The sequence below is a fragment of the Oryctolagus cuniculus genome, chromosome 11 (genome assembly GCF_051225735.1).
Source record: "Oryctolagus cuniculus isolate XC-2025 breed Fujian yellow rabbit chromosome 11, ASM5122573v1, whole genome shotgun sequence".
Taxonomy (NCBI): domain Eukaryota; kingdom Metazoa; phylum Chordata; class Mammalia; order Lagomorpha; family Leporidae; genus Oryctolagus; species Oryctolagus cuniculus.
The window spans coordinates 117,953,538-117,967,631 of NC_142877.1; the positions used below are offsets into that span (position 1 = coordinate 117,953,538).

The following is a 14,094-nucleotide window of genomic DNA, read 5'->3' on the forward strand; positions in this document are numbered from 1 at the left end:
GCTGCCACCTCGGGTCCCCAGCCCGCGACGGGCGAGCCCGTGCTTTACAAGTGCAGGGACGGAGGTGCGGAGGTCACAGCAGCCCAGGGCAGTCCCGCGAGGATCGGTGCCCCCTTCTCCTCCCCCTCCCCTGGGAGGACCCCTCCCGTCTCTACGCCTCCATCCCCCACCTACCAAAAGGGAGGGAAACCCCGGCGGTCACCTCCAGGGAGAGTGCCTTGGCTTCAGAACCTCCCAGACGCTGAACCGGGGTCCCCCTGGGCCCGCGGCTCCGACCACGGCCTGGCCGCTGCCCTCCAGCCACCTGCTGCCCTCCCCCTGGCTGTGACGGGGAAGAGGAGGGCAGGCCGGGCAGAGACAGCCCCAGGACGCCCCAGGTCCCGACGGGATGGGATTCTGGAGCTGGGCTCTGCAGGACAGCAGGGCGGGTGGCCACCTCTTCTCCCTGCCTCGGTTCCCCCTCCTGGCCCTGCGGGAGAAAGGGGTCGCCGTGGCACCTCCCACCCTGCAGATGGGAACACCCGGAGGGCATGGGCTGCCGGGCGGTTCACCACGGACGCCGCCATCACTGTCCAGCCTCTAGTTTCTGTAAGACGAAGAATCTCTCTTCGGGTCCCTGCCGCTCCATTTGCCAACCCCGCTTCCCTCGGCTGGCCGGGGCTCTGCGTCTCAGAGTGGAGGATTTGCATCTCAAGGAGGATCAAGTCCTCCCGCACCTGCCGGGAGGGCGGCCCACGCCAGGGAGGGGGTGAGACCCCACCCCAGGAAAACACGTGCCCTGGTTTTGCAGGAGAAAGGCAGACGAGCCAAGGACGAAATTAAACCGCTTTACTCCCCTCACCAGGGCCAGCCCCTGCAGGAATGCCACCTTCGCATCCGGTTTTGTAGCTGGGTTCTTGGTTTACTTCTGGCTGCCCTTCAAGACTTTGCTTTGCTATTCTGCTCAGAACTTCCCAGCCACACCTCTGGGGCGTCCTTGTCGGTCCCTTCGCGGGTGTCCCTAGAAGTGGGATCTTTGCTGCCCTGTCTGGATCAGGCTCTGCCTGCATGATGCCCCCAGGCTGCAGGGGCTCAGGGAGCGGTTGCTTCCCCTTCCACCCCCCCCCCCCGCCCCGCTGCAGGGTGCTGGGCTGCTCCCCGGAACCGTGAGGACGACTCTGCTGCGTTTTGCGTCCTCTGCTGAGCCCCCTCTTGCCTTCACTGCCCTGGCATCGGGCCCTCTGTTAACTTCCACCTCGTGCTGGCTCCCTCCAAATGTATGTGCATAGGGATGGCCATCTGTCCAACGAAGGAGCTGAATTCCAGCCCCGCCCCCCAGTCTGGGGGAGGGGGAGATGATGTCCAAGCCCCACGCCAGCTCCCTGCGCTTCTCAGTCTGATTCAGTGGCCAGCAGCAACCACAGGTGCCCACATCCCCTGGGTCTGAGCCAGGTACTTGGTGCCCTCTCCATATGGACACTTGATGGGGGCGGGGGGCAGCAGGAGAGGCAGCTGCACACACAGGAGCCCAAGTGACTGGCTGGGCCCTGGGATCCGTCCCTCCACTCAGCCCCCACTGTCCCCAGGTGCCTGGCCACGTGCTGGGTGAGGGCAGCTGGGGATGGAGCCAGCAGAGGACGGACCTTGGGGCCTCTCGCACAGCCAGGCTCCAGGGCACTTGCCCCTTGTCCCTCTTGCCTGTCCCCCCACCCCCAAGCCTGTATCACTGAAAATTGTGCATTGATCCAAGCTTAAAATAACACCGGGCATCTGCAGCCCGGCGGGGCTCAAAGTCTCCGTGCCGGAAGGGCAGTGCCCCACCCCCCACTCCTGGTGCCCGCAGCTGGCGCCGGGGCTGTCCCTGTGCTGTGGACACGTGTGTCCATGTGGGCACGCCTGTATCCTTCCCTCACTGGTGCCCAACCCTGGCCGTGGAGGGCCCCGGGGTCCTGAGAGCGCGTGGGCATTAAGGAGGACCCGGGCTGGCCTCCGCATCCCCATTGTAGATGGCAGGCGGCCAGTCCGCCTTCCCCATGCCGCCCTGGGCCGAGGGGCTGAGATTTTCTAAAGAGAAACCCAAGACGCGGAGGGGAAATGGCTGCTGGGCCTGGAGCAGGGAGGGGCCAGGGCCTGGCCTGGAGCCAGCACCATGAACCCCGGAACTGCCTCTGGCCAGGTGAGCAAGGCCGGCCCCAGGGCAGCGCTCCCTACCCCGGACAGCACATCTGCCCGGCCTGGCCTCGCCTGGCCAGCCCTGACCCCTGCGTGTGCGCCAGGCCTGCGCACGGCCTGTTCTCCCGTCCTGGGATGCTCCCACGTAGCCGGCACTGCGGAGCCAGTTGGCAGGGTGGGAATTCTTGCCCTCCTAGGGCCAGCCACCCTGGCTAGACCTCAGTGCCCTCACTCGCAAGGTGGGCTGCTGGCCCCTGTGGGCAGGGGTGCAGAGGGAGCCAATGCCTGCAAACCTGCGTGATGCGCCAGCCAGGGCCCGTGGGAGCCCTCTCTGCCCCGGGGACAGTGACAGTGCCACCCCCAAGCTCATGGAAGGTCCCGTCCTGGCTGGAGGAGGGCCCCAGACCCCCAGTGAGAGCAAATGCCACCGGAGGGGGTCTGGATCCGCCTTTGTCTCCTGAGACAGGAGTGACTCAGGCTCCAGCTGCCCGTGGGAGGGAGGGGGAGCCCGGGCTCCCAAGGTCGCGCAGAGCAGAGCTGAGGTTCAGCCTCGCGCCTCACTCCCAAGCACCCCTCCCCACCGCCCCTTCCTTGGCCCGAATAACGCCCCTCGCGTCCCCAGCCGCGATGCGACACAGGTGGGGACAGGGACCCTGCGGCCCCTCCTCTCCTAGCCCCGAAGCCGGACTCCGCCCCTCTGGGCCTGGGGTCCTTCAGTCCCGCCCCCTCCCCGCGCCCTGCAGCCCGAGTCCGGGCCACGCTAGGGCTGACCGCACAAGCGGCACGCAGTCGGGGTCGCGGAGCTGTCCTGGATCCGGGCTGCAGCGTGGGCCCTGCCGGGCCCTGGGACCACCCAGACGCCCTCAGCCCCGACAGCTGCCGCGTTCCCTGGGGGAAAGGCCGGGGCCACGCCTTGTTCTTCCTAGGCACCTCCCCGACTTTCCCACATCCCGAGGGCACTGCTGCCCTCAGCCACCCCTGTGGGGCTCAGAGCGGCCTGCCCTGTGCCCCCAGGGACCCAGAGCTGCTGCCAGCTTCCACACACAGCGCTGTGCGCCGGCCTGCAGACACAGCCCGAGGCGAGGGGTCGGCCGCCTCCCTGGCCTCCCCAGCTGGGCCTCCCCGCCGGCTCCCTGAGCCCCCCAGGCAGGAAGTGAAAGGGGCCTGCAGGAAGCCTCGGGAGGAACTGAGACTCCCGCCAGCCCCGCCCCCAGCTGCGGAGCCCTGGGGACCTTGTGGAAAAGCAGGCCCGCTGCAGGAAAAACCCGCACAGACCCCGTGAGGGGCGCCACTGCCTGGGCTCCCGCCAGTCCCTGTGCAAAGGGAGGCAGGGGTGGGGCCTGGCACCTGGGCCAATGGCTTTGTGCTGGGAACGCAGAGGGCGTGGGGCAGGGCCACCGCGAACTGCATCTTGGGCCGGATCCCTTTGCTGTCTCTAGGCCTCTCTTTGCCTGCCTGCAAAATGGGCCGTAGGTTCCCTGCTCGTGGCCTGACAGGGCCGTGGTGGAGGCGGCGATGCCCAGAGGGCCTCGGATACAACCGCAGGACCCGAACGCAGCCAAGCGCTCGGGAAATTCTACAACTGCCGGGAACCTTACGGAGAGCACGCCGTGCGTGGCGGGGTAACTCGGGGCCACGCCCTGCACACCACTCACTTCCCCACAGGCCTGCCTCCGATTTACTGCCTGCAGAATGCGTTGTTTGGATTTTTGAAACATTTTTTTTAAAGCAAACACAAATACACAAATAACCCACCCCCCTTTCCAGGTGCTGTTAGGAGGATCAGGAGAGAGAGCGGCCCCCAGAACAAGGTGCCCGGGCTGCAGAGACACCATCCCTCCTCCTCACCACTCCTCCACTGCTCTCCTGGTTCTTCCCCGAAGAACTTCCCTCCCCTGCTGAGCCTCAGCTTCCTCATCTGAGAAATGGGTGTGAGAGAGAATGCCCTACCTTCCGTCCTCCTCTGGGGGCCGCAGGCCAGGAGAACTTTGCATCCAGCCCCTGCCCCCTTTTTCAGAAGAGGAAACAGACGAGAGGGGAAACCGTGGTGCCCACCAGGGACTGGGCTGGGACAGAGAGGGGCTGGAGGTTTGCATGTCTGGGTCTGAGGGCTTTCGCCCACTCTTTTCCCCTTCAGGCCCAGCCCCTGGCTGTGGTGGAGGAGATGGGGGAGGGGGACAGCTCAGACTCTGGGGCAGGGAGGGGAGTGGGCGGCGGGGCTCCTCTGGGCCCCCGGCCCCTGCTGCCTACCGCTTGCCACTGAGCTCACTCCAGTCACCTGGGCATCTGGGTTCACAAGGGACTTAGCAGGCCAGGGACTTGGAGGTGAGCGATCCTGGTCCCTGACTGTCTCTGGGCTGGGAAAGCGCAGGGGGCTGCCGGGCAGCCCTGGAGGGAGGACACACCCTGAACCCCGTCTTAGAGCTGCTTCCAGGGGGGCCGGGCTGGGCCAGTTCCAAGGAAGCGTCCAGGACAGGACTTGCGACCCTGCCCCGGAGGGTGACGAGCTGGGCCCAGGCCCCAGAGCCGGGGGCGCCCCGGTGAGCGCCCCTGGCGCTGAGACCCGGCCCGGTCCGGCACTGTCTTTTATGTCTCTTGAGTCTTTTCTTAACATAATCTCGCACTCACTCCCGGCGCAAAGCCGTCAGCTGGTTACTCATTGCTGCCACTCGCGTCAGCTGCCACAGCTCCGAGAGCAAGTATTAGAGAAACACAACGCCCAGCGACGAGTCAGGCTTCCTCCCACCTGCTCTTTTTTTCAGGTTCAATTTTGCTTAATGGTGCCTTCCAGACTCTAAAAGAAAAGCCTCTTACTCAGAACGGCCCCGCCACTCAGACACGCAGGAGCTCAGACAGAACGGCAAGCGAGGAGTGGGCTCCCGGCAGAAGCCCCTGTGCCCGCCCGGCACTGCCTGCCCTGCAGGGTGGCTCCCGGGACACACGCAGGCAGCGGCTGGGGTGAAGGGCTGAATTCCACTTCTAGGGGAGCCTGCGCTGGCCCACAAGGAGGGCAGGGCCCCCTCCGGCCCCCCGGTGCTACTGTTGCTCAGGGCCGGCCGTCTTGGTGGTCACCAGCTCAGTGGAGCCCAGCTCTGTGGCCGGCACAGGGATGCTGTGGCTGGGTGGGGCGGTGCCTGCTTCTTCTCCCGGTGGGGGTGAGTTGGGAGCTGTGGCATCCGGGCATCCCGGGGAGAAGACAATGACATCATCCAGGGACTCTGGAGTGGGTGGGGGCAGGGGTGCAGAGTGAGGCTCAGGAGTGGGCCACAGCCCTCCCTGTGCCTACTCTGGGAGCTTCCTCTGGAGGGTGGGCCCTCAGTGCGTGAGGTTCTACTTGGGGGGAGCGGGCACATGACTGCTCCACGGGACAGGAAACATGGGTCACAGGCCTGGCGAGGCGGAGTGCTGAGACGCTGGGGACCAAGCCCCTCGGACTGCGCCCTGACCCTCCCTTGGAACAGGGACTCTCAGAGCAAAATCCCCCCTTGGCCTGTGACCCGCCTCAGCCCTGTCTCCCTGTCTCCCGCCCTCTCTCCTCTGCAGCCCCTGTGACCTACTCCCCCTGGGCGGTGCCTCTTGGAGGTGGTGGAGGGAGGGGCAGACTCACCTTCCTGGTCTCCGTCCCGGGCCTCAGGGGAGGGCACCCCTGGCCACCGCCGCCGCCGCTTCCAGCTCACCAGAGCCAGCAGCGCCAGCGCCAGCGCCAGCGCCAGGCCCAGCAGCACAGGGGCGCCGAAGAGCAGCCCAGGCAGTGGCAGTGCCCCATCGGGGATCCCCGTGCCCACGGACTCCTGCGGCTGCAGCGCTGTGCCCGGTGCCAAGCTGCTGGCCCCCGCTGCTGGCGGAGGGGACGGGGAGGGAGGGCATGGGACCGAGGGGAGGGACGACCGGGGCCGGTGAAGGTCGGAGGGAGGTGAGACTGGGCAGGGGAGGGGGCACCGGGAGGCAGAGGGGAGAGAGAGGGGGTGAGGGCCACGCAGGGATCGCCAGTCCCCACCCAGGCTCTGCCCACTGACGCCCCCATCGGCCGTCACCCCGCGGGTCCCAGGCAGGTCGGGCTCCGGGGCAGGACGGCCTCCCTCCCTGAGTGTGGGGCCTCTCTTACCCGGCCGGGACTCCTGCATGTGGAGGAGGTAGCAGGCCACGCAGTGGCGGGTCAGCGGGTCAAAGCACTGGGCCTGGACGCAGGACGTCGGGGCTGGCCCGTCCCTGCCCCGCCGGCTGCGTCCTCCTCGCCTCATGGTGTTCACGCGGCCACACGCGGCCACACACAGCTGGGACTGAATTCTGAGCTCGCCTGGCTGCCCTGGGAGGAAGCCGGGACGGCCCAGCCCACTCCGCCCGCCCCACCCCCGCTCTCAGCCAGGCCCTTGTCTTTCACCTGTGGTTCCTGCCTTCAACCGCTCAACCATTGCGCTCTGACGCCAGCTGGGTGGGCCCTTGGCCCGTGGGACCTGGCCAGGGTCAGACCAGAGCCTGCTCTTGGGCAGCAAAGGGGATGGACCCCTGCCGAATGGATACAGAGCTCTGGGGTCCTTGGTTCTGCCTCTCTGAGCTGGCCCCTGGCCCCAGGCATCTCCCCTCAGCCCCACCTGCCTCCTCCTCTGGGGAGTCCTCCTACCCTCCCCAGGCAGAGCTGTTCAGACATCAAACACCGAGGGACTCCCACACACGTAGCAGTGATGGGGGAGGCAGACGGTGCCTCACAGCAAGGCAGCGGCACAGATCTCCATGGAAGGGTGGCCAGGAGGGCTTCTTGGAGGAGGTGATGAGAAGGTATTTGCCAGGAGGCGCCAGGGCCGTATGACAGGGGTGGAGGCCAAGTGTGAGCAGAGGCCTGGGGGCCCAACAGGAGGTCTGGGAGTGTGGAACGCAGAGGGCCGGGCTGCTGCACAGACTAATCCGAAGGGTGTTTGGCCTCTGGCTGGGGACCACTGGGGAGCCCAGTAAGACCCCCTGGAGGAAACTGGGCGGGGAGGGGCACCTCCACCCACACGTCTGCCCGCGGACTGTGTGGTCCCAGCCTGCTGTCTGGCCACCTCTGCCCGCCCACCAAGGCCAGGCCCACCGGAGCCATGTTTGAGTCTTGGTCACACACATGAGCTCCCTGGCCTTCCCTGACCATCAACAAGCGACAGGGTCCCGTCACTGGGATGTCTTAGGGAGCTCAGGGCTCAGCTGGGGTTGGTGCCTCCTGGGGACCACACAGACGCCAAGGACCAGCCCGGGGGATCAGCACACAGAGGAGGGGTAACTGCCAGGGTGCTGGGGAGGCAACCCCGGCCCCGGCCCTGGGGGAGGAGCTTGCACTGGGACAAGGGGACGCTGGGAGGCAGGGAGGAGCCCTGGGGAGGGTCTGCCTGTGGGGGACCTTGGCTGGGGGCGACAGCTGCGCGCACCACAGACCACTACAGCCAGGCCAACGGAAGGCTGCTGCTGGCTCGGCTGGTTTGTGTGGGAGAAGCTGGAATCTCTCACTGTACTGTCCCCCAAGGCGCTCAAGTATCACGTTCATAAAAAACTCAAAACTAAAATTGAAAAGCTAAAACATAATTTTTGGTCGTTTATTTGGAAGGCAGATTGAGCAGACACAGCCCTCTCCTCTGCTGTTCGCTCCCCAAGTGCCCGCAAGTCAGGGCCGGGCCAGGCCGAAGCCAGGAGCCCAGAACCCAGTCCGGGTCTCCATGGAGGTGACAGGAACCCACATGCTTGAGCCATCACCGGCTGCCCTCCCAGGGGCCCGTCAGCAGGAAGCTGGAATTGAAACCCGGCATTCCGATACGGGATGTGGGCCCCCCAACGGCCTCTTCGCTGCTACACCAGACACCCCTGGAATAATTTTTTAAAAAGAGGGGACCTCTCTCCATCCGCCACGGGGGCAGTGCGGCTGGATAAACAGCAAGGAGGCGCCGCGGGACAGGTGACACAGCGGCTGGCCCCCGGGTGTCTGCCTCAGGAGACCCCGAGGACTCACAATCTCCGAGGCAGCCTTGAGGGGCCCTGGCCCACTGCCCACGGGCCAGCAACTGCGCGGCAGGAAGGTGTAGGCGGCAGTGCAGCTGCAAGAAGTGGGTGTGAATGTGGGTGTGTGTGGGGGGAGGGAGCCAGGAGGAGCGCCAGGGCACTGAAAGCCCTCTAGGGGTCCAAGGACAGGCCACAGCCCCACTCTCAGCCGGCAGCGTCCCTAGGACAGAGCCTGGACTGCGCACCAGGCGGCTGACTCGCCCCACAGGAACCCAGGAGAGAGCAGCTCCTTGGGCCTGGGGCTGGAATAGAGCCGGGCGCAGAGCTCAGCCCCAGGGGAGCGATGAGACCACGTCCGAACTGTCCAAGGTAACAAAATCCTTCCCTGGGCCAGCGCCCTGGAGAGCCCAGAATCCTCACTTAACACAGATGTGTGCGGGGTGCGCCCTGTGTGCCTGCGCCCAGCCAGGGCCCGGGTCGAGGCCTGGACCAGCAAGGGGTCTGGCCTCAGACTTTCTCACTGTGACCCCCTGAATGGGGTTGTGGCAGCCCTGTCCCTCTGCTGGGGGCTCAGTGATTCAGAAGAGATTTCACCCATGTCAGTGAAATTAAATTGCCTCTCAATGTACTTTTAAAACAGCTCAAATCAATACTTTCTTTATTCAAGTCTTGTATGTCATTAAAATTTTTTTTTTTTTTTTTTCAGATAATGTTAGAGACAGACAGAGCCTCCATCCACTGCTTCACTCCCCAGACACCTGCAGTGGCCTCTGGCCGGGCTTGAATCCTGGGCCAACTCAGTCCAGGTCTTCCACGTGGGCGGCAGGGACCTCATTACTGAAGCCAACGCTGCTGCCGCCGCCCGGGGGTCAACATCAGCAGGAAGCTGGAGCTGGGAGCCAGGGCCGGGGCTCTGGAGTCTTAACCACCAGACCAAACACCCATCCTCATTTTTCTTTCAAATTATTACCATATATTGTAAAGGACGCAACTCGGGAACAGCCAGCAGCCGGAGCCGCCCAGGGTGAGGGGTACGAGGCAGCGTGGAGCCCTGGACAGGCACCGCCCGGGGCTCTCCTATGGCACTGACGGCCAGAGAGGAGGGTTAAACTTTCTAAAATCAATGTGGTTTTTGCAAATTTTCAAGTTTTTAAACAAGTTACGACCTCAATGTACTCGAGTAGGAAGCGAGGGGCTTGGTTGCTGAAACTCCCTTTCGATCGAATTTGCCTCCTAGCATGCTCGACTTTTCACCAAATGCTTTGAAAAACGATGATTAATTTCCTGTCTCTCAGGGAAAAGGGAGTCTCCCTTGATCTTCGTCCCCCAAATTCCCCTCAAATGCCCTAAGTTTCTCAGGGTGCAGGGCCCTCCCATGAGCCGGCAGGTACACGGGGCCTGGGTCCACCTGACCATGAAGTGCAACCTGTACCCCTTCATGCTTCCGGGACGGGTGGGGGAAGTGAGGGCACCGAGTGCCTGGGGGGCAGTCCCTGGGGGCGGAGCGGCCCAGCCCCCGGATCGAGATGTGAAACTGTGCTGAGACCCAGGATATGCCCTGAACTTCCAAATGCGCTTTATTTGCAACTCTGCCGGCGTCACCCACACGCCCTGGACGGCACACGTCTCCGAGGAAGGGGCCTGTTTGCACCTCGTGGCCCTCTGTCCGCGCAGGAAACGGACGTTTTCGGTATTTCCTAAGTGGGGTCATGTGGTATGGGTTGCCCGGCCGGCCTCCCTGTCCCCCTCAGCTGGCCTGGTCCTGGAGTGCCCCGTGTCAGCTTCCAGTTCCCTCGTCACTACTTAGCTCTGACAAGCGTGTGGCCGATGGACCCCCGGGGGACACTGGGGTGGCCACAGCACCATGCAGCGTCCTGAGTAGCAGAATCCAGAGGCGGAGCTCCTGCTTCCCTGCCCCTCCGAACCCGAGCCAGGCAAGGGCAGGACAGGCCCTTCCACGGAGGACCCGAACCCTGCCCAGGCCCTCCCGAGATGCTCATCAAGGCACCGCTCTCCCTGTGCCGGTGCAGGCTCACACGCACGCACACACACACACAGGCCTGCACGCCATCCAGCACTGCACACACTCACACACACACACACACAGGCCTGCACGCCATCCAGCACTGCACACGCTCACACACACTCACACACAGGCCTGCACGCCATCCAGCACTGCACACACACACACACACACACACACAGGCCTGCACGCCATCCAGCACTGCACACGCTCACACACACTCACACACAGGCCTGCACGCCATCCAGCACTGCACACACTCACACACACACACACAGGCCTGCACGCCATCCAGCACTGCACACACACACACACACACACACACACAGGCCTGCACGCCATCCAGCACTGCACACACTCACACACACAGGCCTGCACGCCATCCAGCACTGCACACACACACACACACACACACAGGCCTGCACGCCATCCAGCACTGCACACGCTCACACACACACACACACACACAGGCCTGCACGCCATCCAGCACTGCACACACTCACACACACACACACAGGCCTGCACGCCATCCAGCACTGCACACACGCTCACACACACACACACACAGGCCTGCACGCCATCCAGCACTGCACACGCTCACACACAGGCCTGCACGCCATCCAGTACTGCACACACACACACACACACACACACAGGCCTGCACGCCATCCAGTACTGCACACACACACACACACACAGGCCTGCACGCCATCCAGCACTGCACACACACTCACACACACACACACAGGCCTGCATGCCATCCAGCACTGCACACACACTCACACACACACACACAGGCCTGCACGCCATCCAGCACTGCACACACTCACACAAACACACACACACAGGCCTGCACACCATCCAGCACTGCACACGCTCACACACACACACACACAGGCCTGCACGCCATCCAGCACTGCACACACTCACACACACAGGCCTGCACGCCATCCAGCACTGCACACACACACACACACAGGCCTGCACGCCATCCAGCACTGCACACGCTCACACACACACACACACAGGCCTGCACACCATCCAGCACTGCACACACACACAGGCCTGCACGCCATCCAGCACTCCACAGGGTCCCTTGGCCAGGGCAGCCCCCACCGCTCTCTTGGGGGTCATGGGGCTCTCCTTGTGAGGTCACACCTCCTCTTGGGGCCCAGGCAGCAGGGGTGTCAGATGAGGTGGGGCAGGGAGGGGGCTGTCCCCCAGGCCTCATTCAGGCACATGGCAGGAACACGGGCAGACACCTCTGACCATTCACCGAACACCGGCAGCACACACGGCCTCAGGCCCTGGTTTAGGTTCTGGGGGAGCAGCCGGGAACCACGAAGCCGAAACCCAAACAGGGAGAGAACCATAAACCATGGAGCAAGAGGTGCCAGGTACTGGGAGAAAACCTCCGAAGGGCGGACCCCAGGGAGTTAGGGGATTTCAAACAGGGGTGTCCAAGAAGGCTCGGAGGGGAGGAAGGCTCGGGTACACCCCGAGCCCGCGCCATGCTCACTCCACTGGCCACCGCCTTGTGGGAAAGTGACGTGACAGGCCCTACTTAGCAAAGGACGGCGAGCTACGCAGGGGAGGGGTGGGCCAGGCAGCTGTGGGCACTCCACCCTGTGCACATCTCTGAGGTCCTGTCCATCTGCAGATGGTGACAGGGAGTTGGGGGATGGGAGGTGTGAGGGATCAGGTCTGGCCCCTTGGCCTATGGACAAGCATCACAGAGCACCAAGTGCTGGGGGACCCCTCTTGGGCCGGCCTTGTGGGGCACAGACCATGCACCCACCAAACATGAGCTGTAGCCTCCGGATGCCCCTGCCCCAGCATAGGGAGTGCTCTCAGGGGAGGCTGCCTCCTGTCCAGGCCGGGGCGGGGGCCTGCCCAGCTACTCCCTCCTGGTCCTCAGTGTCTCAGCCTCCTGTCCAGGCCGGGGCGGGGGACTGCCCAGATACTCCCTCCTGGTCCTCAGTGTCTCAGCCTCCTGTCCAGGCCGGGCGCGGGGGACTGCCCAGATACTCCCTCCTGGTCCTGTCTCAGCCTCCTGTCCAGGCCAGGTGCGGGGGACTGCCCAGCTACTCCCTCCTGGTCCTCAGTGTCTCAGCCTCCTGTCCAGGCCGGGCGCGGGGGACTGCCCAGATACTCCCTCCTGGTCCTGTCTCAGCCTCCTGTCCAGGCCAGGTGCGGGGGACTGCCCAGCTACTCCCTCCTGGTCCTCAGTGTCTCAGCCTCCTGTCCAGGCCGGGCGCGGGGGACTGCCCAGCTACTCCCTCTCCTGCTCCTGTCTCAGCCTCCTGTCCAGGCCGGGCGCAGGGGACTGCCCAGCTACTCCCTCTCCTGCTCCTTAGCGCCACACTGAGGCAGGAGTCAGATTTGGGCTGCTCAGGCCCAGGCAGCCCCCTAGTGTCTATGGGAGGCCCTTCCATGAGGATTCTCTGCCTACACCCTCTGGCCCCAAGGAGACTGGCGCGCAAGGGGGCTAAGCCAGTGATCTTTCTGAGAATGGTCCACTTGGCTGCAGCCCTGCCAGCAGGGGGTGTGTGTGGCAGGGGAAGGGGTTCCCTCCTGGGTGGGGGCAGCTGCGGGGCACGTGCAGAGTTGGATGCAGGCACAGGTTTTCTGACCCTGCGAGTCGGCCACAGCCCTGCGTGGTGGGACGCACAGGTGGGGTTCTTTCCCACCACACCACTTCCCCTCACCAGGCCCTGGGGAGGCGGAGGAGACATGGTGCCCCACCCTCACCAGGAGAACCCCGCCCCCTCACCAGGGATGGGAAACACCGCCAGCTCGGGGAGAGCACTTGGGCCTGGGCCACCTGCTACAGTGACTGTAACCTCCCCAGGGCAGGCCCAGGGGCTGCCCACAACCGGATGGTCAGAGGAGCAAATGAACCTTCCACTTGAGCAAGCCCTGTCCCTCTGAGCACCTCACGCAGACACCAGCTTCTGGCCTGCAGCAGCCTCAGGCCACCCGGCCACTGGACCTGTGACCACGGCTCTCTGGCCGTCAGTCAGCCGGCCACCGTCAGTGACTGCCTGCACCCGGCCACCGGGACCTGTGACCACGGCTCTCCGGCCGCCATCAGTGACTGCCTGCACCCGGCCACTGGGACCTGTGACCACGGCTCTCTGGCCGCCGTCAGTGACTGCCTGCACCTGAGGCTTGCAGTTTTAATCATGGCCTCTTCACTGCACATGTTCACAGCCAGCAGGTGGAAGGCATGAGTTACCCTGGCCCCATTCTGCAGATAAGGGAACTGAGGCAGCTGACCTGCGGAGATGAGGCCATCAGCACGTGGCCGTGCCTGGCCTCTCCCACCCCCTCCACAGCACCAAGCACAACTCGGGCAAGCTGTTGGCAGAACGCCCCCCCTCCCCAGGCAAGCTCCTCCTGCACAAGGCCACCTGACGGATGCGGGGACCACACTCCCCGGCCACCCACCCCCAGCCTCCTGGGGACAGTCCGGAGGGCACCTGACTGCCACTTCAGCTTTGCTCAGTTCAGCAGGCAGGGACAGGCCAGCCCACACCGCAGAGGGGGCCTCGCGGTTCCAGGGCCCCTGCCAAGCTGGCAGCAGTGAGAGCATCGCGTTCCGCCGCAACTTGGAAGGCTCCCAGCTCCTCGGCTGGCGAATGTGATGCCGCTTCTCTTGTTAAATGGCACCAGGTGGCACAGAGGCCTGAGAGGTGCCCGTGCTGGCTGGGGGGGGGGGGAGGGAGGGCTCCTTGTGACAGGTCCCAGAGGTGGCACAGTGTCCACACTGCCTGTCCCTGCTCAGGATGCAGCTCCCCGAGACCTCCCCACCCCCACACCCCTTACAGCCTGGGACCCTGAAAGGCGGGTGCAGTGCTGGTTCCTAGGAGCCCTGGGCCCTCTGAGGCCAGGCCTCGGGGCCTCTGCTCATACTGCCTGTGCCTCTGGGGCCAACGCACACCTTCACCCCCACC

The 14,094-nt window shown here is 64.6% G+C and overlaps 1 protein-coding gene across 1 annotated transcript; it reads right to left on the reverse strand.

The window, feature by feature from the left end:
• Window positions 1–3,858: 3,858 nt before the first annotated feature.
• On the reverse strand, window positions 3,859–6,518 carry TNFRSF13C (TNF receptor superfamily member 13C). The gene is made up of 3 exons (XM_008275159.5): window positions 6,257–6,518; window positions 5,759–6,070; window positions 3,859–5,369 (listed from the first exon to the last, which is right to left on the reverse strand). The coding sequence occupies exons 1-3, from the start codon at window positions 6,390–6,392 to the stop codon at window positions 5,188–5,190; spliced, it is 630 nt and encodes a 209-aa protein (XP_008273381.1). The 5' UTR covers window positions 6,393–6,518; the 3' UTR covers window positions 3,859–5,187.
• Window positions 6,519–14,094: the final 7,576 nt, after the last annotated feature.